This window comes from Gossypium arboreum, chromosome 9 (assembly GCF_025698485.1).
Source record: "Gossypium arboreum isolate Shixiya-1 chromosome 9, ASM2569848v2, whole genome shotgun sequence".
Taxonomy (NCBI): Eukaryota; Viridiplantae; Streptophyta; class Magnoliopsida; order Malvales; family Malvaceae; genus Gossypium; species Gossypium arboreum.
This window is the reverse complement of record NC_069078.1, coordinates 82,556,635-82,581,355: the sequence shown is the minus strand read 5'-3', so window position 1 is coordinate 82,581,355 and position 24,721 is coordinate 82,556,635. Positions and strand designations below refer to the sequence as shown.

Sequence of the window (24,721 nt, the reverse complement as noted above, 5' to 3'; positions counted from 1 at the left end):
GACCTAAAAATACACTTTTTCGATAACGGTAAAATTCGAATCGTTACAATTGGTCTATAAATTATTACTAAATATCTTTACCAAACCTTAATCAACATAATTACTTTTTAAAATATTTTTACCAAATACTAGTAACATCCTCTCATTTCCTCACTTCCCTATGAATATCTAACATGCCTAGCTTGGACTTCAACTTCTCTAAAGTATTTCAAGGTAATGCCTCTAAGAATGCTCACAGTCTGTTAATATGTAAGTGTGTAAACTAGTCTAACAATTCCTTTCTCTTATCTTTTCCTTGATGAAGTTGCAAATCTCCACTTGAAATTGAGCCTTTCTCGTATTTCAATGTAATTTGTTGTATTTGATTGTCATCTTTTAACCAAAATTATTGTTCTTTAAAAGCATATCTTTGATTATTTTTGGCAACAATCCAATTCTTTAATAATAGCAACTATAAAATAGTAAAAACAATTTACTAATAAAACCAATGTAAAGTGAATTATTGAACATACGCTTCAAAGAAATTTTAATGCAATCCTAATCATTTTCTTTGTAATCCAAAGGGTTTAATTTTAAAATGGATTAATCTCTAAGATTGGACTTCCATCAATATTAACACAATTTAAAATTTAAAAATTTATTTCAATAAATTATCAATACCAAATTTGACAAGTAATAGGCTATTGTAGGACCACTTTTAACTTGTACTTAACATACTACTTCATAAACTTGCCCCAGCAAAAATAATGAAGATTGAAGAATAGAATATATATATATATATATATTTGTAATCATATTTTAAATATTCTACAATTACTTTAATTATAATTTGATTTTTATTAATATATTATATATGTTTTAATTATTTTTAATATGGGAGAATCCACCTATATATATGTAAAATTAATATTTTTATATTTTTATACAATTAATATTTAATTATTCAACTATTAAATTTAATATTTTTATTCATATAAATCATACAAATCAAATTTAATATAAATTAAAATATTCTAATAATTTATTTTATGAAAAAATCGATCGTAAAATTTTCATTAAATAATAAAATATGTAGAATCACAAACAACTCACATAATCTAAAAAAAAGTAATTCAACATTGAAACTTAAGCCATCGAGGATCATGTAATGTAAGATCAATTATTTTGAAAATTTAAATTGATAAAACCGGACCCAACTATATTATTATAACAAAAAATTATAAGATTTTATTAGTTAAACATTTTAGCCTTTCCCAGTTAAAACACTACCCTAGTAAGGGTTTCTAACTCAACTTGCCCGCTGAATGCTGATACTTCATTTACGCCCACCTCAAAAAAAGTTCGAAAGTTCAGTGGATGGTATTGTCTGGGTGGCTTCAATTATGTATACCAAATCCCCAAGACATTGGTCAATAATAATCATGAACCAAGAGTACTACATCCTATGAATTATGGGTGGGAATGATAGCTCTTGTAATTGGACCTCCCAAACACTAAACACTTCTTAAACAGGTCAGCTTGGATGGTTTGCACGCCTAAGACTCCGGCATAACTCCAAAATTCCATTTTGGTCCCAAGACTTTCCCAGCCACTGAGATATTAAAGTGTTATGTATCAGGCTGGATCATGAACTCATCTTTTTTATGCAACATAAGGTTGGATGGGTTTACTGGAACAGCTAAAAATTTCATATTATTATTTAAAATAATGTTAAGAAAATTTTATTATGATAACAATAATTCAAACCACAAAAGGCTTATCTATTCGAGTTTCAAGGTAGACCCTGCCTTCAACAAGTCTACGCAGATATAAGTAGAGCAATAGTTAAAAGGAAAAACAAAAATATTCTGAATGTGTATACATGATAACCAAATCACCAAGCCCACACAATATTGGCAACCGCCAGCTCTCTCAAACATTTTCCCAATACCTTCGAAAAAATTGCATTTCATTTTTATTTTTATTTTGTATAAATAGGATTTTCATAGATACTCTTATGACTGGATTTTTTTTGGGGAAATGGTGGAACTCCTTTATTTTAATTTTGAAATTAAGATATTTTTATGTCTAATTTAAGGTTTATATAGATGATTTTTTAAATCTGTGATTGTCCCATCGAATAATATTATTTCTAAAATTTGAATACAAATTTTTTATTAAAAATGTAATATATCCTATCATTATATCAATTATTTATTATTTATTTTCTTAATCATTAGTTGTACAAAATACCAATGAAAAGAAAATTAAAATGAAATAAAACATATACCAACTATATATACATATTTTTCCAGTTTTCATGAATTCGAGTGATAGCTCTATGTTACTACCCTTCCCAGGGTAAAAGCCTTTTTAACGGTTTGTAGAAATAAATATTAAAGAGGAAGAAAAATATTTATTTCTTACACATAATCTCCTATATGTGCTCTTTTCGTTGAAGTAACAAATAAAATGAACATAAGATTTTGAATAATACATTAAGAACAAATCATATGATAGGGTGTGAAAAGCCATTAGAATAAGAGTGATTTACATAGTGAATGGTGTGAAGAGTCGTTAGGTTTGATTGTCAGAGAAGATTGAGGAAATACTAGAGTAAAGTTTCGGTACTTAATTCTTGCTTATGTCTTTCTTTTTAGAGTAAGAGGTCTTTATAGATAAAGAAAGGATTAGAGTGAATCTTTATATCATGATTATTTCATTGTAAAATTCAATCTTAAGTACGATTTAAAATAAGAGATAAATGTAAATTTATTAAGAATTGATGTGATAATTATCTTAAATAACTTGTAAAAATACGTTTCAAAAATTTATAATGGTGTGAGCTCTATCCATAAGACATGCGGGTACTGTGATAAAAGAGTATAACAAAAGTAACAAAAGTGGGTGTATATATATATGTAAGAGATAAAATTATCCAGCAATTAAATTTAGAAATGTATCAACTAAAGATTTAATATCAAATTCTTTACTATTTTATAATCTTATCTTATATTTATGCACAACTTTAAGAAAAAGCAAATAATAATTGCTGTATGAGTAACTTATATACTGAAAAATAATTTTGGACAAGAAGAATTTGATAATTTGGATCGATTAATTACAATATCATAGTGAATAATATGGACGATAGTTATACAATAACTCATAAGGTCATTAAAACAATATTGAAATAGATTGCAATCAATTAATTGGATTCTTTCCTACTTCCCCGACATGGTGTTAATCGGAAGAGCTGTTTTGGAGACTTAAAACTTCATAAATGGCGACTAATTTTCACATTATATAGCTGGGCTTTTCATAGATAAACATTTGCATATGATCTCGGTTTGAAATTGTTTGTAAATCAATTGCATCATATTTTTATTGCTTTATCAGTTGTCTTGAGGTCAAAGGTTCAAACCATATATGATTATTAAATATTTTGTTATATTATTTAAATATTTAATTGAATTGATATTAGACCGAATTATATTATTAAAAATTATATTATTATTTAGATATTATTAAAACTCATAATTTTTATAAACTATATATATATATATTAAAAATCAATTATATTCATATTTTTATATAAAACCAATAAAAATTTATAAAAAAGAAATAGTTTCAAAATACAAATAATCAAACCAAAATCAACAACTTCATATTTAAAATTTTTATGCTATTATTTCTGGATTTTCTCTTACATAAAATTTGAGTAAATATACATTTTACCCAAGTGGCATGAAGTAATTGTAATTCATAAAATTGACAGAAAAATATGATACACAAATTACGAAAACATGATGATCTGGTTTACTCAAAAGAAGTTACTTCTTCCTGGGTTACCGATTTCAACACGTCAAAGATTTCGCTTCCAGTCATCATCTCAATATAATACTAAAGAATGCATAAGTTCAAACCATAAATTATTTAACATTAGAAATTAAAGATTACACTTATTTAACACCAAATCCTTTTCGGCAATTTGGTGAGTAGAAATTAGGAAGGTGATTCATGTCTTAAAAAACAGTAAAAATATTGAAAATACCCCTTCTCCTACTCTCTAACAACCAAACTTTCTACCAAATTACTAGTTTTTATATAAAGCACTAAATTTATTTCTCCAAACACTCAAAATCCCCATCTTCTCTTTTTCTTGTAAATCCTGGAGCAAAACCATGAAGAAATCCATGGAGATAGTTGATTCAGCCTCTTGGTACTGTGCCCTTGCCTTGTTGACCTTAATACTGATGGGTTGCATCAAGACAAGTTCCGTATCATCAGATGAAGCTGCGAGAGGGAAGCAGCTTCTGAAGCCACCCTGTGATGAAATCTATGTGGTAGGAGAAGGGGAGACACTTCACACCATCAGCGACAAGTGCGACGATCCTTTTATCGTGGAGCGCAACCCTCACATCCATGATCCTGACGACGTTTTCCCCGGCCTTGTTATCAAGATCATCCCTTCTACTGCTGGGAAACTCTAGAGGTAGCCATTCGTCGCTTATCAAAGCCCCAGTTGGTAAATTGGTGGGGATGGTGGATCCTCTCTACTTCTCTCTTATCCAAATTCCATGCACACACGACATATATATGGGGTAAAACGATCCTTATTGAAAAGTTCATTATTTTGCTAATTAAACTCGAATGTTATCTATTATCCCACCATCTCCCTTACACTTCTCACTCTCTTCCTTTTATTTCCTTGTATACAATGAATTTTGAATATTTACATCAATTTTAACTCATTAATAGAAGAGTTCATTCATTTGGGTCGATGGTAAAATTGATTTTCAGTGACACTAATTTATGTAGCGATGAGATTGATGAAATTAGTGATGGAATATATGTTTAATTAAATTTCATTGTAGAAGTAGTAGTAATATGAAATAATGAGATAATGAACATTAAAGATATTATTTAAAATTGGTATATAATAAATTTTTAACAATATTTCATATTTTAAATTTAATAATTATAAAATATTAAATTATTTTTATATCTAATATTATTTGAATAAATAAAACTATTGATAATGATAATATTTGTTTCAAATCTATATTATTATTTAAGCCACTAATTGAGTTGATGTCACGAGTCAATCAAATATTATTTCGATTAAAGAAATTATAGAAATGTTCTTTCGTAATTAAATTAAGTTATATTATTTGAGGGTACTTTAGTCTTCTTATTTTAACAAAAACAAATAAAAACATGGTGAAATTAAAACTCATGTCAATTAAATTGGTAAAACCTTAAATTTCTGACTAAATCAAAGCTTTATTTTAATATGCATAATTTAATATTTGCATAAATTGTATATCTCTACTATTATTTAAGCACTTGACTGAGTTAGCGTTACGAGTCAATTGGGCACAACTCGATTAAGGAGATCACAAAATTATCCTTTTGCATTTAAAATAAGTTATATCATTTGACGATACTTTAGTACTTTTATTTTTAAAAAAATACTTATATTTATTGTGGGATTTGAACCAGCACCAATGCGTAAAACATTAAATTTATCACTAAACTAAACTTTATTTTAATTTTTATACATTTTATTACACCCATGAACTACATATGTAAAATAATATTTTTGATTGAGATGGTATCACAAATTAACTCGATATTAACTTAAGTTCAATGACTGCACCATGATAAATAATTGTATTTGTTTAATATTTTAATATGATATATTCATATGTTTAAATTTTATTTTGTGATAATTTAATCAATTTTTATTTTAAGGGCTTATGTGAAGAGATATTGGTGTGAAAATATTTATCCAAACCCATTTTAAGTTGGGCCGAGTCCTCCCCAGCCACAGAAATCAAAATCAGTTAGGGTGACTGAATGGAAAGCATAAAATCAAGATTTGGAGGATTAATACATTTCCTTTTATATAATTAACTTTTAAGAAAGTAAAAATCGAATGATAACATTTATTTATACAAAATAGAAAAGAGAGAGAGAATCATATTAAAAAAAAAAAAGAAGGCCACCAGGTGTCACCATCTGGGGTCCTTAGAGAGAAGAGAAATACGCCTCCTTTTGGGTCCCTCCGTTTCTCAAGAAGGTGGGGCTGCCTGGCTGCTTCCTTAGGGTTTGTGCCTTTCTCTTCTCTATTCCCCCCCACTTTCCCCTTTTCCTTTTAATACCATCTCTGTTCCATGCCCCACCCTTTTCCAAGATCATCAAATCAAAGGCTAAATTTCAAATCCTACCCAGTCAACTACTTCTCTTAACTATAAGATATTATGGCTCTTTTTTTTAACACAACTTTTCCATAAAATCTCTTATCTTTTTAAGCTAATCCTGTTAATATTTATGTTTTTGTGGCTTGTTTTGATAGGTTAAACATATCTTGTTTGTTGTGTAAAAGATGGAGTGCAATCGAAATCAAACGATCGAGGAAATCGACGAAAGCATCAACAACAACACCGCCGTCATCATCAATGAAGAACGCCATCAATCCAACAATACAACACCCACTTTCTCAGCTTCTGACGCCACCTTAATGGACCCCAACCAACCCATGAAAGAAGAGGATTTAACAGATACGGAGCCGCAAGAATTGGCTAACCCAACCCTGGTTCAAGTCGTGCCTGCTGCTCGAACCCAACGGTCTTTGGCCCCCAAACGCCCATCAAAAGACCGTCACACAAAAGTCGAAGGCCGTGGCCGTAGGATCCGCATGCCCGCCGCTTGTGCTGCCAGGATTTTTCAGCTCACTAGAGAACTGGGTCACAAGTCCGATGGCGAAACGATTAGGTGGTTATTAGAGCATGCCGAACCAGCTATTATTGAAGCTACAGGCACTGGTACGGTCCCTGCTATTGCTGTTTCCGTTAATGGAACTCTCAAGATACCAACTTCTTCAGGGAAACAAGAAGGCGAGTTGCCAAAAAAACGTAGGAGAAGACCTTCTAACAGTGAGTTCATTGACGTTAATGAGCATCAAAGTTCGGTGTCTTCAGGATTGGCACCCATTGCTCCCATGACCTGTAACAGTTTCAATTTGAATTCACAAGGGTTGGTTCCTATATGGCCTATGGGTACTTTTGGCGTACTCCCTGCTGCACCTGGTTCAAACCAGGCACAGTTGTGGGCGATTCCAGCAACTGCACCGCCGTTTTTTAACGTCACAGGTCGATCAATATCTAGCTTTGTGTCTGCTATGCAACCAGAGGTGCAGGATTCCAGTGTTGGGTCGATGGGCTCAAGTGTTTTGCCCACTTCTAGTTCAGGTGCTACTAGTGTTAGTAACGGTAATAATAGTTCAAACCATAGTACTACGCAGATGCTTAGGGAATTTTCTTTGGAGATTCTCGATAAGAGAGAGCTTCAATTCTTGGGTAGTCCTGCCAACCAGCAAGCCCCATGTTCGAAGCCTGATCACAAACACTAGGTTAAGTTTCTTTGATTTCGATGATACAGAGTAGAGTTGTTAGGCTCAGGAATTTTCTCTTTTTTTATATATATATTTGTAGTAAAAAAAATTGGGAAAAAAGTTCCTAACAAAAAAAGTTTATCAAAAGAGAATTTTTTGGCCATTTTATTATTTATTTTCCTTATCTATCATCATCATCTTCCTGTTCCATTTCCATTGCTATTCTCCTTGGAAATGTTTATGGGAAGAAAGCTTCTTTTTTTTTCTTTCTTTTTTTTTTTTTTCTCTGTTAAATCTTTCTGGTCCGACTGATGGTGGGGTCACGTGCATTTGGATACCCACGTGGAAAGTGGGATCACATCTTTTGGGGACGCGTGGGGGAGACCCGCGGACCAGGTCGAGCGGCTCAATGTAGGGCACGTGCGGAGACACGTGTACTTAGGGATGCGGATCCAACCGAACCACAAAAATCTCTTGTGCCGATCTTTATGGGATTGGGTTGGATTAGGGTTTGATTCCCTTCCTCAAACCCTAATTTTTTTTAGGCAGACCAGATTGGGCTCCTGCTGACAGTGTCTGTTTCGTGCTTGCTAATGCTAAACACGTGTCTTAATTTTGATTGATCACCTTATCACCTATATTTGGTATTTCTTGTACTCAACTTTGTTAATTGTGTATTCATTGTGCTCTTCCAAAAAATCTTTGTTAATTGTGTATTAAAATATTTTTATATTAATTATCGGGCACGTATATAGACAGCCACTCAAAAACAATTTAGAATGGATATTGTCAAAATCAACACCATTTATCTTTCACAACACAAAAGGGCCTTGAGTCAGAATTCTGGAGGATCAGACACTACTTCGAAATCAACAGGAAGCTGATCTATTTGAGTCAAGTTGTGCATAGTTCAACCTGAAGGTTCGAGTTCAATCGATTTTTATATTTAAAATAGAAGTCGAATTGATTACTTCATAAAAATGAATTTGATTCTTATGCTCAACTTCAAACTCGATTATTTCTGCTCAAACTCCAAGTTTAAATTAAAAATAATAATAATGCTAATTGAAAAATAAATGAAGAGATGAGTAAGTATTAGAATACTCATATTCATCTCAATTAATAGTATAGAAAACAAAAAGAGCGGAACAAAAGGGTCATACAAGTATACAAGTATCCTCTAAATGAATGTTTCAGGCTTGGTTTCTGCATTAACAAATATCTGATAAAGAGATGCATTGGAATATTCATGCAAGTCACATACAAACAGGACTCACTAATAAGACAGTTTCTAATTTCTCCAAGGAGGCAACAATGATAGTTACCTGATGTCGACGAAGCTCTCAAAACTGAAGTTGAATGTTTAGATTCTTAGTAGATAAAGCAACTGCTCGCCTCTAATGGTGACAGTAAGTTTCTAATATAAGATGAAGTATTTATGGACGATGTCCACTTTGCTTGTTGAGTTGTATGTTCTGAAAAATGCTTGCCATTCAACCTGACCAGGATGCATTACAATTAGAAAAAGATGCACATAAAAATTAAATATGATTCCGAAAGAACCAGAAACTATTCCAGTAAGTGTATATTATGGGAAAGGGATAAACCAAGGAAAAAAAATGCAACTTGAAAAGGATTATAGTATAGCTGCAATTACTAAAGGGGTCTAGAATAATACATCCATATACTACATCTTACATGTATTGGTTCTTTTGTGTTGAAAAACTTACCAAGCCCTCTGAAGTCAAAAAACTATGGCTCCTCCTCAAGCAAAAACCACATCTGATCGGAAAACATACTTGATACCCTTGGAGACGTTTCGAGCTTCATGTAGCATACATTTGTCACCATGAATGTGCAGGAGAGCCATTCCCTCGGCAGGAGCTACCTGCATAGTTACTATTACATCACTAAAGGATATCCAAAGTAAGCCATACATACAGATAACTGAATATGAATTTGAAAAAGGAAATTGTTGTTTGGGGAGGGGTGCCACTAAAATAATATAAAAAAGACGTAAAGAGAACTTGCCTCTGCTACAACACGATTCCTTGAACCATAGAAGACGGTCTCCCCTCCAACTATTGGCTCTGATGCAGAATCCTTCGTGTTGCTTGAATCACTTTTGTCTTTGGTTTTGGCAGCACCACTTAAATATACTAACAAAGTATAAACAGTGTGCTTTCCCTCTCCAAGATCAGCACTTTCATCAATATGCCGTCCAAAGTGCTGACCAACCTTGTATCTAGAAGTATAATATTGATTGCATGGTAAATACTAAAACCGAGCATCATAATTGACTAGAGAAGCAAATTAAACAGTTAAATGATTGAAAAACCGCCGGCATACATCATAACATTTTGTAATCCAACTCAGGTATACTTAATTCATAAATGTAATCCAACTCAGGTATACTTAATTCATAAAGTTGCATATGTGGTTTCTAAGTCAGCTAGGCAATAGGCATGGCCAAATTGTTCTTTAATTTTCGAGAAGCATTTCAGAGCGAGATAATCTAGTATCAATTGGCAAAAAGTTATGCAAGTTATTCAAAGTAAAAGTAAGTATGAGTTTATGGGAAGAAATCAAACATACCTGTAAAACCTAATATTCGGATTCAAGCCAACAGCAACTTTCCCCCTAATTTTAATATCAGAGAGTAGTTTGCTAAGTCCAGACTGCCATACCATATCTGCAAGAGCAGGATCATTAACAGCTATTCGGTCATTGTCTCGGTAGGCTTCACCTTTTGCTGGACCAAGACTTCCTTGGTGTTCAAAACCAGCAGACTCGGCAGCTTTAATAAATGCCTTCGATTCAGCAGGCGTGAAGAAATTCTGCACCTGCATATGTTGAAAACAATAGAATCATCATTAACATCCAAGGATTTCAGATCATATTCCACCACAAAAGCAATTTCACACCAAAACTTATATGCACCAGAATTTGGGAGTGAAACCTTATTGCTGATATAGACACAAACCATTGTGTGATTTCTACATTTTATACTGAAAAAGTTGAAGTCTTGAGCCTTGTAACTGAATATGCCAAAGTCAAATCCTATCCAATTTAAAGCAAAGTCCGCACAAAGGAATTCCAAAATAAAGATTCAATTACAAATACAGGTAATAACCAAATTCATCTTAAACTCGATCCACATCCAATCTCAATTTTAGAATTTAGAAAACAAAAATGCTTTTGTTTTTCATTAGAACAATGAACAAGCTGCTAAAACATCTAAACCAGGGTCATTTCTATTCACTTTTCAAACTAACTTCAACCCTTTTAACAACCCAGATTTGAATCCAAAAAGCTTGAAAATATGAACCTTTTAACAGATGATTACACTATGATTTGAACAAAAATGAAGGGGGGCCACAATTGCAATCAGTAAATTTTCTTTTGATAAAAACTAAAACGTATTAAATAAACTACAGTTAAACTATATACAAAAGCATAATCTCATGATTTCATTAAAGAAGAGTGAAATTTAAGATTAAAATGGGAATTTTTTTTTAGAGAACGGACAAATTGAAGAGAAACGTACGGTGAAGAGATCGTTGTCCTTAAGGCGTGTAATCTGAAGGTTCAATTTGGGTTGAAGAACAGGCCATTTCGCTTTTGGTGGTGCTTTCTTGTTATAAGCTGCTCTTCTCTCCCCCATTTTGCAATTCTTTGTCGCTGCCCCTGCCCTTCTTCATTCAATTCAATTCAAGAACAAGATGATGATTTGTATTGTATATTGGTTAGAAGCCCATTACGATGATGGACCAAGTTAAAATCCTAGATCTACTTGGCCCAATCTAATCAACCCAACAATTTCCATAATTCAATCACAAATAAAATCCAACTCAACTCATTATTGCCGGCTATTCTCCTTTCCTTACATTCACTTAAATTTTTAATTTTTGATTCAATCTTTTTATTGATACAGTTTGAGGAAAAGGATAAAATTTTATAAATTTTAAGTCTTTATTATCAACATATTTAACAAAAACTCTAATCAATTTCCAAAGCTTGAAAATTGAATAAAAAAAATTTTGATATGAATTTCTTTTTGGTACGCGAAGAAGGATAAAATTATAATTAAACTAGATGAGTCAGGTTATTTTAATTAGATTTTGAAAATTTTCATCTAAGGGTTGCATATAGCCAAAAGCCTTGAAAATGGTATTACTGTTAATCGATCAACGATTCGGTTATCCTTTTTAAACACATATGTCACCCTAATTATTTAAGAATGTTGAATAAATTTTTTTAATAGCTCATAACACGACTGAATGGTAGAACTCAACTGACTCATCTTAAATCAACTGAATTGTAGTCATATTATTCATGTCGAGCACAACCTATTGAAGACTAAGACACCAAGTAATTGTAGTCATATTATTCATGTCGAGCACAACCTATTGAAGGCTAAGACACCAAGTAATTTGAAGTTACTCCAAAACTCCCCAAAGCTAGGCGTTAAGTGCAGAACAACAGAATTGATACAAAATTAGTGTGTAAAAACTTGAAACCTGCAAAAATATATTCAAATTTGTTATTATGATGTAAGGAGTTCAAACGCGTTAAGCAGCAAGTCAATTTTAAATAACTTATATTTGAAACAAAATTTATTAAGGGTGAAATTTTTAGAAATAATTATCAATTACCCTTTTCAAAATAGACGAATGTTTTGGATCAAAATTTTGTTAAATAATAGAATCAAAGATTTTATTACTAATATATATATATATATATAAATTGCAACTATAAATAAATAATTGGTATGAAATCATTTTAAGTTTACAATACTGTAAACACTTTGTTATACATACTAAAATAAAAATACATTGATGATAGTTACTGAATTACAATTTAGTACTGGTCAATAAAAGAATTTTACAATCTTTTCATTTCCGTATGGACCTCCACGAAATAGCATCTCATAAGTCATAACGCCCATTCCCCTCTCTCTCACACAAACTAAATGCTGCCGTATCAGTTTTGGAAACCGCCATGGCAAGTTCAAAGCCGTACACCAAACTCAACTGCCATTTCATGTAGCAGCGCCTCTAAGATGCCCTTCTCTAACTCCGCCACAATCGCTTCCCCTTCTTCCTCGTACGCCATTACACTCTGGAGTTTAATGTCTGGCAAATCTTTATCAATTAAGGCATCAATGTCTTGAAGAACTCGACAATCAGATTGAGGAAACCTTCTGATTTTCGAGCACAAGGTGTCTATTAGTTGAGACCCATCCATGTAACTAAAACCAGGGCCGACCCTAATGACCCAAGGCTTCATATTAAAATAAGGCTTCAAAATTCCACTCAACAGTTCATCCACCAGATGAAACAGTAGCTTTCTATTGCACCGCTGACTCAATTTACCATTATCATTAGCAGAACAAGTAGTGAAACGTTCGACATAGTTAAAAATGGACGGATCAAGAGGATGGGAAGGAGAGAACCAGGACGAGAAGGACACTGGGGTATCTTTGTCTATGCCACTACGTCTTAGTATTCTTGCGATGTACTCATATTCAGCTTCATTGCTAGCGGTGGAGATGGTGAAAACCTGTGCCTGCCTCGGTTCTTGTTTGACATACGTTTGGGTCGAACTAGATAACTGTGAGCTATATTTCGGTCTTTGAGCATCTAAGACCTGAAACGCATCCAAACTATAAGCTGATAACAAAAAAGCCACATTTCCTTTGCAATATTAATAGGAAAATATACATGTTGACATCGTTTTTGCTAGTACGGTACCTTTTTTTGTGGGATTTTTGCGGCCGGAGCCGGAAGAAGGGTGGGGACCGTGGTGTTGAGGAGATGGGTTTTCCTGCATTTCTTGTCGGGAATGTCAAGTCTGGAAGGACGAACGAAAGGCTCTTCTTTCTTGCTTCGGATGATTTCCGATGCTTGTTGAGGTTTTTTCAGTCGTGAAATGAACTTTTGATTGGGCCCTTTCTTGCATTTGCTAACGGCTCTTGGCTGCTGCTGCTGCAGCTTGTGTTGCTCTTCTTGTTCCTCTTCAATAGCCTGCAACTTGGGCTTTGGTAACACTCTGATGGGCTGAAGCTGGATATCAATATCAGGAGATGATGAAAATGATAATTTTGGTGGTTGAAGATTATGATAATTAGTGGATGAATTTTTGTCTGGTTTGCCTTTGGATTCCAAGAATCTAAACTCTATTGAACTGGAATGTTTCGAGTGGTTGACAATGCTTGAAACATCAGCAACTTTGGTTAAAGCTCTGGAAATTCTCTTGAACTTAAATTTGCTAACAAGCTCTTCTCTGTCTCGCTGTCTGTTGCGAACTGCGTTGGTTATATTCATACCAACTTTCCTTTTAAGCCTCTCTTTAACCTGCTCCACTATTTCATATTCATTTTTGAACTTTTTCATTTTCAGTGATGAGAGACGAGACATAACCAACTCTTCACAAGCGCTCATGTTTTCTTTGTTGATTTGAAGCGAAAGGCGATGATGATGATAATCCACATCTGACCTCCTTGCAGACGATGGTCTTGGAGTTTCCGGCAATGAGCGAGTGCCGCCCCTCATATCACCATGCAATGAACTTTTTTGACCAGACTTTGAGGATTGAATATGGTGGCTTAAACGTGACTTAGCTTGAAACGATGGCGAGTGGCTTTCAGGAAGAAGATCAAGACCCATCAGTCGAGCAACCAAAGTAGGAGTCCTGGTCCCTGGGGTCTCATTATTTGGGGCACCAGCTTTTGACCTTATGTCTAAACGTGTTTTGATTTGAATTCCCGTCTGCATTTTCATTGAAAAAAAGGGGCATTAATCACTCACTTTCCAAGAATAAAATTGTGATACTTTTGAAAATGATAATAAATAAAGGCAGGAAGCCAAGGAGAAAAGTTACAGGGATATTTAAAAATTCTTCTTCTTTAGTGGTCGATGTGAATGAAGCTGAAGTTAACGTTGAGGCTTCCTCCTCTGTGTCTGTACCTGCATTGCATCGGGACACGTTACTCCCCCTATAATTTCGAAACTAGAAAAAGGAAAAAGAAAAAGAAAAAAGAAGAGAGTGAGTGAGTGAGTGAAAGAAGGAACCTTTAATGGTGGAGTCTCGAGAGAGAAGAGAGGGAAGCTTGCTACGACTGGTGTGGTGTTTTAAATGGCAACGGAAACGATGGGAACCAAACAAGTGAAAGACGGCAGTGATGCAACCAGAGAGAGTAGTTTGAGCAGAGTCTCTCTCTGATGTTGTTCTGTTGGAGGTGGAGGAAGGTTTAGCCATTGGCCCCCCACTACTCCAATACCAATCCCTTCCCATCTCCGGAACCCCAATAAGAAAAAGGACGAGGGGATTCCTAGTAATGAAAACAAGGACGATGTTTGAGGACGAAAAGCTGAGAATAAAGATTAGTGGAGAAAAGCATGAAAAGTGAAGCATGGGACATAAATGAGACACATATTCGGGTTTGCATGAAACAAGAGTTTTCAGATGGAATTGGTTAGAAGGCTGTTGTGGTACTACTACTAAACTAAACTAAACTAGCATATATTATTATAATATTGGAAAGTGATGAGGAGGATATACGACCATCTGAATACGCGCATTGCGGAGATAAACAATCTCCCACAGGGAAGCTCGATGTACAATGTGATTCTTCCATCAGCAATGTCAGCCAGATACCAACACTTTTTATCCTTTGATCTTTACTTTCCCGGAAATGTGTTAAGCAGCGGCCCACTCGCATCTATCAGTACCATCGTCCTCCCTCACCCCTTCTAGCAACAATAGATAGTACTACCTTCCCCACTCTTTTTCATTTTAAAACTGGAATTCCATTATTATGTCATCTCTTTTTCTGTCATTACAATTTATTACTCTCATCAGAAAATATATATACACTTTTAAAATATTTTTTTAAAAATATAATTTATTACACTTTCTTTTTCCTCTTCCTCTACCATTATTTAGTTTCTTGTTTTTTGTTTTATTTAAAATGGATTGTATCATATTTGGCCACATTTTTAATGAGCATAATAAAAAAGTTAGAGAGAATTTTAATAAATACTTAAAATTTTATTTAAACATAATTATATTAATTTTTTTCATCTCTTAATAAGAACTTTTTAATTTAGAGTTTTTAAAAGTTTGTTACTATACCAATTAAAATTATGTACAATTATGAAAAATATTAACACGAAATTAATTATTTTTAATTGCTCATTTTAAAATTAAAAATAATTAAATTACTCTAATTTTTTAAAAGGAACTAATTTAGTCAATTTTAAATTAAGAAGAATTGGAGAAGTATTTTTACTTTTTTTTCTATCTTAAAACGAAAAATATTGACTTAAAATCAAAATCATAAACCATTTACCAAAAAAGGAAAAAAGAATCACAATCCATTTTCCACCTTTACTTTCCACCCTGTGAAAGCATTCATACCCTCAAAAGCAAAATTACAAAATATTGACTAAGATGCTACGAATTAAGGTTTTTAAATTTATAGACATTTTTCAAAGCAAGTAATAGAACAAATGTTTAAAGAACATAGGAGAGATTTTATTTAGATGTTTTTTGCATTGAAATTTCTACTCTAAAAAGCCAACTACTTTTTTTTATTAAAAAAGACAAAAGAAAAAATTGAATTAAGGATATTAAATGCTTGGGGTTGTGCTTTTTTAACCTCATTCTTCCATTTCATTAAATTTCTAAGATGTGATACATAGAGTAGTAGAAGGAGATAGATTTAATTCAAAATTCGAACACAAAGAAATAGAAATGTAAGTATATCAGTTTAGGTGGCAACAAAATGGGTGAATCGGGAAGGACCATTCCTCGCATCTAATCCATCATATAGTCGTTTTGTTGTGTTGTTAAGGATGGGAAGAAAAAGGCAAAAGAAAATGGGAGTGGGGATTAATGGAGGAAGCAACATTAATATTATGTATCGTTTATAGGAAAGGGAGGGGAGGGGACCCCAAAGCCATGGCAGGATGCGCGGCATGTGATGGAAGGTGTGGTGGAGTAGCAGAGTGTGCAGGAATTCCGACAAAGGTAGGCCATTAATACAAGTTTGAACTGTGTCGGGAGCCTCCTTTAAACTGATAATAAAATCCCACTTGGGACTGAGATTGAGGCCTGTTTGTTGATTCCCATGCACCTTTCAAGTCTTTCTCAACGCTCAGGGACCACCGCGCCGAGGGAAAGCTGTTATTTTTTTAATATTAGCTCAGGTGGAGGAGGTGGTGGTAGTGTTGGTCCTATTCCTTTTTGGGGCTCAATCCAAAGGCCTTCCCACTCTACTATTCGTAGCTAAGAATGACAATGGGACGGGATTAATCTATGTTTTGCTTATCTTCACTGCCACCCATTTGACCATAAGCTTCATCTATCTCACCCCCAAATTGGATATTCTTTTTATATAAAATGAATAATTAATTTTAATTCAACTTTGGTTTTTTCTTTTTTAAGTTTTGATGAAGTTAATAATGAACAATTCATCTGAAATTTGATCAAGCAGATTTTTAATAATGAATAGATATTGATTTTCGAGTTAGCCATTTAAACTTTTCACCGTAATGAATTTTTTAACCTTTAGTTTTATAAAAGAATTATTTTCATTCTTCATTTAGCTTTTAAATTTACTCTGTTTCTTTTGTTAAGCCATTCCAAAATAAAAAGAAACATCAACGTTTTTAAATTTGTCCATGTGACATATATATGGATTGTCATGTGTATGACACATTAGCATTTAATTAATTTTTAAAAAATTTAAAATTTATTTTTAAAAGTTAAAATAATTAAAACTATTAAAATTATATAAAGTATTTTTAATATTTTTGAATTAATTAAATATTGATATATCATCCATATAGGAATCTACTTATATACCATGTCAACAAAGTTAATAAACATTAACTTTTCTATTCAATTTATGGTGATTTGATAAAAATAAAATTTAATTATTAAAAGAGACAAAAAATTAAATAAATGACAAATAATTTTTCTTGTAAAGTTATAGGATCAAAAGTTCATTATATCTTCTTTTAAGTCAATTGTTGATAGCTAAGAGCAATCTACTTATTATGATAGCTAAAATAAAGGTGATATTGCTTAAGATAATCTTTTAAGTTGACTCTCAAGTCCGTGGTTTTTGTCCTTCTATTAAATGGCATTCCGCTTAAGGTTGTGTATTATGTTTAAAAAGAAAAATTGTCCTGTGTTATTAATGATTAGTTATTGTTAAGACAACTTAAATCTCGTAAAATTTTATAAGATTTATTTTACCTGGTTTAAATACAAATGAATATTTATTTTTAATGGAATAGATTTATCCGACAAAATTTAGTAACAATTCAAATTAATTTTAATTAATAAAATAATAATTATCAATTAGATTAAATTTTTTCACAACTCAAGTCTGAACATTTAACTCTCAAATAATGTGTTTTTTTTTTTACCTTTTATTAAACAAATTTTCTCTTAAAACTAAGAGTAGCATGTTATAAATGATTTGTTATTTTTAAGTAAACTACCATATGATATAAAGTTCATTAGATTTAAATATTTATTTTAACTTGAATAAATTACTCACTCATTTCAAATAAAATAAAATTTACTCTAACTCTTAGTCGATAAAATTTAAAATTAAATTTGATTTCAGAATAAAATTTACAAGTTGATTATTTCTTAAATTCAATTAAATAATAATCACCATAGTTTGTAACGTATAAGAAAGAAAAGTTAGCACCATAACATTTAAAGCTACAGTGGCAGTTCTCGTGAAATTGTTGGGAATTCCTTATAATGGCCGCATGGAAGACGCTGCCAAAAGGTAATAAATGGCCATAAATAGCAAAAAATGATAGTCCATCAATGGCTTGTTCATCCCTTGCTTGCCTAAAAATTACAAAACATTTCTGCTTCCCTTGCGCCACCGTCATCCATCTCACTCTTCCTCTCCATCTCATCTCAAGAGTCTTTTCAATAAGGGCAACCCTATCTTACCCTTGTATATTTATTGAACCTTTCGTATGGCATCAACATTCAAACAGTGCTTAGTCTGTCTGACGCTAGTCTTTCAAATAACCAAGTCTAAACCCTCTTTCATTACATAAATGCATTCAACAACCTTATTAATGTGGTTCAGATGTCTGATCTGATCCCTATTATTAAAATTTTTGCACACTTAAATATATCTTTTTTTTTAAAGTTTTGAGCAACCTTTTCCCTTTCTAAGTTATTGTGAAGTACTTTTTATCATCCTCCAAGAACTGTACCAAATTATTATATGCAGTGCAGCAAGGCGCCTTGGGAGGAAGAGACACTCCCTGCCCGGCATATAAATCAACCCAACATATCAGTTAATGTCATCCCTCTATACTCAAACCACAACTTACAGTGAAGACGCAACCTTCTGCATTTCACAGAAATTGGTTTCATAAAAGATGACCACTAGTATTCCACAACATGTTTTTAGTGTTATCACCAACTTACATGAACCTAGACCACTCAATATTTGAATCTAAACAGGACTTCCAAATTTTGCTTCTCCAAAGCTCCTACCGTCATACCTTATTAATCAAAGTAATAAAGGTCACCACATCTGTAAGATGAAAGCGTCGCCACCCCTATTATTATAATACTGAAAAGTGGAATTTGTTTAAGGCTTTTATCTGTTTTGCTGAAAAATGTTAGAACGTGATGGATAAACTCCTTTCATGGAGTTTTAACCATATAAATTTAACAAACAATAAACCCATATCTTTAATAAATCAATACACAGTGAAAGAGATATTTTAACTTTTACTTGTTAGTAAACACAAAATTGAAGTCTAAGGTTTGAATTGTAAATTTTGAGTTAAAATTTATTGATGAATTTTTAAGAAAGTTAAAATTTCTAGAAATTTTTTGAATATAAAGAAAAGTATAATTTGATTCTTCTTCAAGAGTCGTTTGACTTGATATTAGATGGATGTGGATTGTTTTAAGTCTAGTGACGACTTGCTCTTGAGACGGGTTTGAACCTCCTTCCTTTAAATGATTTGAATCAAAAGACAGACTTTTTTTAGAAATAACTTTTAACTTTTTTTCCACAATTGAATTGGATTGGAAGGCGGCTTTTCTATTGAACTAATGCGGCATTCAAGTTATTCGGCTTCTTTAGAGAATTTTGAAAAGATCTTTTGAGTTTCTTGAACTTGTGTTCTTATAAAATAACTTGGGATTACCCTTTTTATAATGTCAATTACTTAAATAAAAGAGAGTTATTGTAGAATTTTAACTGTTCCATTTGATTGTTCTACAAGAGTTTAATCTCTTTTATTTATCATTTATCTATTATAATATAATTAATTAAAGATAAAATAATTATTTAATATTATCACTTAATTATTTTATTTTCAATTAGTGATAATATAAAATTTATTATTTATCCCTTAATAAAAATAATTATGACACAAATATGATGTTATCATTTTCATTGTGGTAACTTTGACCCACAGTAATTTTAGTTTGACAAGTGTCATTTTATAATTGGCTTGTAAATTTTCTTCGTCTACAAATGTCCCCTCGAGACTTGATCACGTACACAAGTTTTGAAGTGCAACAAATGAGCTAGTCTTGAAATTACATCTACATTATGTGAACTTGATTTAATAAAAAAACAATTATTAATCTTGATTCAGAATGAGGGAGGAATACTTCTTTTCTTGTCTCTCCCTCGAGATAGTTTTTCCTTTACTTCTATTTTAAAATTGAGAAGATTGCTTGAATTTAAAAGACTATGTATAATTCGATGTAGCTCTAACTCACAATGCGCCATACATGATGCGTCATACATGTTATAATGATTCTAAACGAGTCTTTTGTCAAAATTGGTGAAAAAAAATTCTTTAAAGTCGATGTCCTCATTTTAAGTGAATCCCTTGACAATATATTTTATATCTTTCAGTGTTATCATTTGAATTTCATTTAGTTTTGAAAATCAATTTACAGTCAATCGATTTCAGCCTATATGATATGACTGTTTAATGACTTCGATCTATTTATCTTATGAATTGATTTAACTTAATTAAAAGAGAATGAATTATCTTCTATTCCTATATCAAATTCATGTTAGATAAATGGCGTAGTCATCTAAAATTGTCTTTCCTTTCTCTTATTGATCTCCCTATAGTCACTTCATCTCAAGGATGTTGAAATGCATCATTCGTCCTTAACCTTTTAAACATTTTAATTTACTCCTCAAATTATGAATATAGTTTCAATCAAGTCATTCGGTTCAATTTTCCATTAGATGCCAGTCTCTGCTTTTTAATTTAATCTCCAAATTATGAATACATAATCGATTGTGCTTTATTTATGGAAATTGCGAATATAATATATACTGTAATGTTGAAACCCAAACGAAAAGCCAAAATTTTACAGTAGGGTAGAAGTTAATTTGTGTATTCCACTTTAAAACCTCAGCTTTCAGCTAATTTCATATGTTTATCTCATACAAGAACATCCCGCAGCGCCTTTTCTTGTCTAGAGATTAACATGGGATCGCTTGTTTTATTCATATATCGAAACTCTATGACGCTTAAACCACTGAAACCGGCTCAACCAGTGTAAGGGGAACTTTTATGTAGTTGTACGAGGAGCAAGTAATGCTCTGAAACTCAGCAAGGAAGCTATAATAAAACAAAAGTATACCAGTTAGGAGGATCTCTTTCATTTCTTTGATGCAGAATGTTTGTTCAAAGCATCAAGCACGGCTGTTTTTGTTGGCAGCGACGGCATTGCACCTCTCTCCATTACTGTGAGGGCTCCACAGACATTTGCAAAAAGTAAGGCATCTCTTAACCGCTTCTCGTCCTGTTAAAAATGCAAATTCACAGTCTGAACTTCGACTCTTCATGTTCATTTAAATTGCACTAACAATGTTCCAGGGGTAAGTTTAGTTATATGGAATTTATCAGTAACCATTAGGAAAGAAGATACTGTAAATGATGTATCTTAACCAATGTAACAACTGTAACTACCTGAAATAACTTTGAATCAGAAGCTAGGCTATTCAATAAGCCACTGACAAACGCATCGCCAGCCCCTGTCGTGTCTACAGGTTTAACTTTAATGCCAGGAACCCTGCCCTTAAATGCCTGCAGAGGATATATAGGTTGATATCACTTATTTAATCAGTGCATCATTAGAACTCGGATAATCTTTAGTTGAGGGCATTGGCTCCATTAGAGATGTGCAAATTTCGGGTGAAACTAAATTAATTTAGTTAACGATCGAATTCGGTTAATCGGTCAGTTAATCGAATTAATTCAATCGGGGGTCGGTTAATAATATTTTGGAAGTTCGATTAACGGTTAATTCGGTTTAAAATTGGTCAGTTAATCGAATTAACCAAATCTAATAAATAATATTATAATATATAAGTATTCGGTCAGTTCGGTAAATTTTTTGGAAATATAAATTAATCGGTCGGTTAAGTCGGTTAATTTTTTATATGTTTTATATTTGTTTTAACCAAAAATAAAAAAATATATAACTTTCAATTAATTCTGTTAATCGACCGGATTAACCGAAAAAGTTCGGTTCGATTAAATTTTTTGAAAAAATTTCGATTCGGTTAACGGTTAAGGGTTTAAAAGAATCGGTTAATTTGATTAATGATAGTTCAGGTTGGTTAACCGATTGAACACTCTTAGGGTCTATAAAAGATTTTATAGGTCCACAAAAAGTCCACTTGGATTGTGAGAAATATTAGTGAAATTCATAACATCCAATCTTTTTTCAAGGAAAAGCAAAGAAGAGGTAATCATACCTTGGTGTAATATCTACAACCCTCTGATCCCTCGGTTACAACCAAAAGCTTAAGATTAGGATGGAAAAGCTTCTTCATCACCACGTTATCATCATAAGGGTCATCACCTCCGGTTAAGAATGTAATTTCATCCTCGCTTACCTGCATTTTCTTAGGTTAGCAGCAAATGAATGCAGTAGCACGACATTTCATAAATGAGTCTCATGATAAAAAGAAACCATACCTTAATAATGTCCGATTGATCCCATATACTCATTATTCCTTTTCGAGCAGCCTCTGGTGATGGCCATAGTGGCAATCTTAAATTTGGATCATAAGAGAGCATGCTTCCAGACTTCCTGGCAATGTTCATTGCTGCCAAGTGAGCTGACTTGCATGGTTCCTCGATCAAACTAATAGAACCATAGTGAAAGATGTTTGCCTACACAGTCAATATTGTTTGGAGGTCAGAAATTTCCAAATCCTACTAAAACCAATCCCCTTCACATCGACTATTTGAAACAAAGAAGAATAAGCCAGGAAGAAAACCTGCTTAATGAGGTTTGTATTGAGTTCCGACTCATGAAGACGCATATCAGCACTTGGATGACGGAAAAACATGAACTCACGTTCACCATCAGCTTTGAGAGTAACAAATGCAAGCGCAGTTCTTGCAGTTCGATCAAATCGCATGCCAGAGTTGTCAACATTGTTTTGTTTTAAAATGTCAGCTAACATGTAGCCAAATTCATCATCGCCTACCTGATATGGAATTGAAATAGTGTTTGGAACTTGAAGTGTATCAAAAGTAAAAAAGCAAATTTGCAACAAGAAGAAAGAAGGATTAGAGGTACACAATGATCACAATATCATTTGTGAGAATGTATCCTTCAGCCAAAGTTCTTAAATGAAGTATATTTCATAGAATTATTGCAGTGATGTTTGAATTTACCTTTCCTACGAAAGCGGATGATCCTCCTAATCGTGACACCCCAACAGCCACATTTGCAGGAGCACCACCAGGAGCCTTCTTGAAAGCAGGTGCTTCAGCCAGAGAAACCCCTCCAACCGTCGGTACAAAGTCGATCAACAATTCACCGAAGCAAACAACTAGAGGTTTATTCTTTGCAGCGTTGCCGTTTGTAATAGCAGTACGATCTTCAGCTCCACCAACAATATGCAGTTTCTCAATACCAGTGATATTTCCTGACATTGTTTAAACCAAAAATAAAAAACTTAAAAAAGAGTTAACTCTCTCTAACCACTCCTAGGCCTAGGCCTAGGCCAATTTGTTCACCTTGAAAGCACTAAATTACACAATCCATTTTGAGTAACAAATTCAATCAATGATTTCTCGAAACAGCTAATTAAAAACATGCCACTGGGATTAACAAGGAAAAATATAATCCATTTCCCACTTCATCTTTATTGAAAAAGTAATGTCTTTTAGTGTAAGATCTTGCGGTACACAGTATACCATACAAAGCATGTGATTTGGCCAACATGTAAGCAACAAGAAACGAAAATTTCGGGTAATTTTGATTGAAATCACAAACTTTAGACAGCAATCAAAATACCATGATGAAATATATATCTTTATAATTGAAAGAAACCTAACCTCAAAAGCAAGAATTTTTAAGATTACTCGTTAAAGATGTGTTGTACCAAATACAAAAAAAGAAGTACTTGATAACAAAAGAAAGCAAAAAGTTTTGGGGGATGAAAGAAAAAAGAAGTATGATTTCAAAAATCGTCAACAGCAACAAAACAAACAATCACAGGTGAAGGGATTCACACAAATAATCTTGGGTGCATAAAACCAACTTAAAACCCAAAGTAAGAAAATGGCAGAGCATTGAAAGAACATATTGAATCATGAAAAAGAGCGGAACCTGTAGTTAATTTCCCAGCCATATTGGAAACTTAAGGAAGATTGAATCAGAAAGAAAGCAATGGAATGGCCAAAATCCCGGTGTTTTCAGCAGATAAAGAATGCGGCATCGGGTATTTCTGGTCCTAAGAATAAGAAAGAAGTGTAAAGAGAGGACGTTGGTGGCTAATCTTGAAGGATTCTTTGCTAATATAAAAGTTGACAAGTGTTACACTTTGGTCATCTGTGTTTTATATGTTGTTTTTTTACAGCAATTATTTTAATTTCATTTATCTTATTCATGTTTTTGTTTTGGATTCAAAAAATGACACTATCTTATTTACAATTTGGATAATCTTGCTATTTCAAAGGTTTTTTTTTTTTTTAAATTACGCAAATGAAACTAATTACATAATGGTATGAAAGAAATTCAAGGATTATATTTATGTTGAGATTAATTTATTTTTAGAATTTACAAATTGTCGTGTTGTGATAACACTAAAAAAAATAACATAAAAAATAAGGATTGTTGTGTCCTACGTGGCAACAGTTTCAGTTGAAAGCGACTTAAGTTCAACCACTGGATGTGAATTAATTGGAATTATTGCAACGAATCATTATCCAATGATTGATAGTCTTAGCCGTACTTAATTATTGAAAACAAATGCTATATTTTGGAGAAAATATAAGAATTATT

General features: G+C 32.6%; 5 protein-coding genes across 5 annotated transcripts; 2 read left to right on the top strand and 3 right to left on the bottom strand.

The window, feature by feature from the left end:
- Window positions 1-3,971: 3,971 nt before the first annotated feature.
- LOC108463561 (uncharacterized) lies at window positions 3,972-4,771 on the top strand. The gene has a single exon (XM_017763485.2). The coding sequence runs from the start codon at window positions 4,164-4,166 to the stop codon at window positions 4,470-4,472; it is 309 nt and encodes a 102-aa protein (XP_017618974.1). The 5' UTR covers window positions 3,972-4,163; the 3' UTR covers window positions 4,473-4,771.
- Window positions 4,772-5,923: 1,152 nt separating this feature from the next.
- LOC108461610 (transcription factor TCP19-like) lies at window positions 5,924-7,530 on the top strand. The gene is made up of 2 exons (XM_017761503.2): window positions 5,924-6,091; window positions 6,341-7,530. Exon 2 carries the CDS (start codon window positions 6,371-6,373, stop codon window positions 7,394-7,396), a length of 1,026 nt encoding a protein of 341 aa, XP_017616992.1. The 5' UTR covers window positions 5,924-6,091; window positions 6,341-6,370; the 3' UTR covers window positions 7,397-7,530.
- Window positions 7,531-8,443: 913 nt separating this feature from the next.
- On the bottom strand, window positions 8,444-11,117 carry LOC108461727 (uncharacterized). Its single transcript, XM_053019059.1, has 5 exons — window positions 10,926-11,117; window positions 9,974-10,221; window positions 9,406-9,623; window positions 9,109-9,262; window positions 8,444-8,876 (listed from the first exon to the last, which is right to left on the bottom strand). Exons 1-4 carry the CDS (start codon window positions 11,040-11,042, stop codon window positions 9,144-9,146), a joined length of 702 nt encoding a protein of 233 aa, XP_052875019.1. The 5' UTR covers window positions 11,043-11,117; the 3' UTR covers window positions 8,444-8,876; window positions 9,109-9,143.
- Window positions 11,118-12,158: 1,041 nt separating this feature from the next.
- LOC108461968 (uncharacterized) lies at window positions 12,159-15,230 on the bottom strand. The gene is made up of 4 exons (XM_017761966.2): window positions 14,452-15,230; window positions 14,261-14,346; window positions 13,132-14,148; window positions 12,159-13,027 (listed from the first exon to the last, which is right to left on the bottom strand). The coding sequence occupies exons 1-4, from the start codon at window positions 14,792-14,794 to the stop codon at window positions 12,389-12,391; spliced, it is 2,085 nt and encodes a 694-aa protein (XP_017617455.1). The 5' UTR covers window positions 14,795-15,230; the 3' UTR covers window positions 12,159-12,388.
- A 5,458-nt stretch (window positions 15,231-20,688) lies between these two features.
- LOC108462963 (probable fructokinase-7) lies at window positions 20,689-24,242 on the bottom strand. The gene is made up of 7 exons (XM_017762885.2): window positions 24,047-24,242; window positions 23,107-23,360; window positions 22,704-22,916; window positions 22,399-22,596; window positions 22,176-22,316; window positions 21,385-21,501; window positions 20,689-21,217 (listed from the first exon to the last, which is right to left on the bottom strand). Exons 1-7 carry the CDS (start codon window positions 24,066-24,068, stop codon window positions 21,074-21,076), a joined length of 1,089 nt encoding a protein of 362 aa, XP_017618374.1. The 5' UTR covers window positions 24,069-24,242; the 3' UTR covers window positions 20,689-21,073.
- Window positions 24,243-24,721: the final 479 nt, after the last annotated feature.

Excerpts from the sequence above, each read along its gene's own strand:
- LOC108463561 (XM_017763485.2), top strand. The coding sequence starts at position 4,164 with ATGAAGAAATCCATGGAGATAGTTGATTCAGCCTCTTGGTACTGTGCC.
- LOC108461968 (XM_017761966.2), bottom strand. The coding sequence starts at position 14,794 with ATGCTTCACTTTTCATGCTTTTCTCCACTAATCTTTATTCTCAGCTTT. Across the intron at positions 14,347-14,451 it reads TCGAGACTCCACCATTAAAG|GTACAGACACAGAGGAGGAA; the intron begins GTTCCTTCTTTC and ends GATGCAATGCAG. Across the intron at positions 14,149-14,260 it reads AAGAATTTTTAAATATCCCT|ACGGGAATTCAAATCAAAAC; the intron begins GTAACTTTTCTC and ends ATGAAAATGCAG.
- LOC108461727 (XM_053019059.1), bottom strand. The coding sequence starts at position 11,042 with ATGGGGGAGAGAAGAGCAGCTTATAACAAGAAAGCACCACCAAAAGCG. Across the intron at positions 9,624-9,973 it reads CCGAATATTAGGTTTTACAG|ATACAAGGTTGGTCAGCACT; the intron begins GTATGTTTGATT and ends TTATACTTCTAG. Across the intron at positions 9,263-9,405 it reads TCGTGTTGTAGCAGAGGCAA|CTCCTGCCGAGGGAATGGCT; the intron begins GTTCTCTTTACG and ends CTATGCAGGTAG.
- LOC108462963 (XM_017762885.2), bottom strand. The coding sequence starts at position 24,068 with ATGGCTGGGAAATTAACTACAG. Across the intron at positions 23,361-24,046 it reads GGCTGGGAAATTAACTACAG|GAAATATCACTGGTATTGAG; the intron begins GTTCCGCTCTTT and ends AAACAATGTCAG. Across the intron at positions 22,317-22,398 it reads ATCAATCGGACATTATTAAG|GTAAGCGAGGATGAAATTAC; the intron begins GTATGGTTTCTT and ends AAGAAAATGCAG.
- LOC108461610 (XM_017761503.2), top strand. The coding sequence starts at position 6,371 with ATGGAGTGCAATCGAAATCAAACGATCGAGGAAATCGACGAAAGCATC.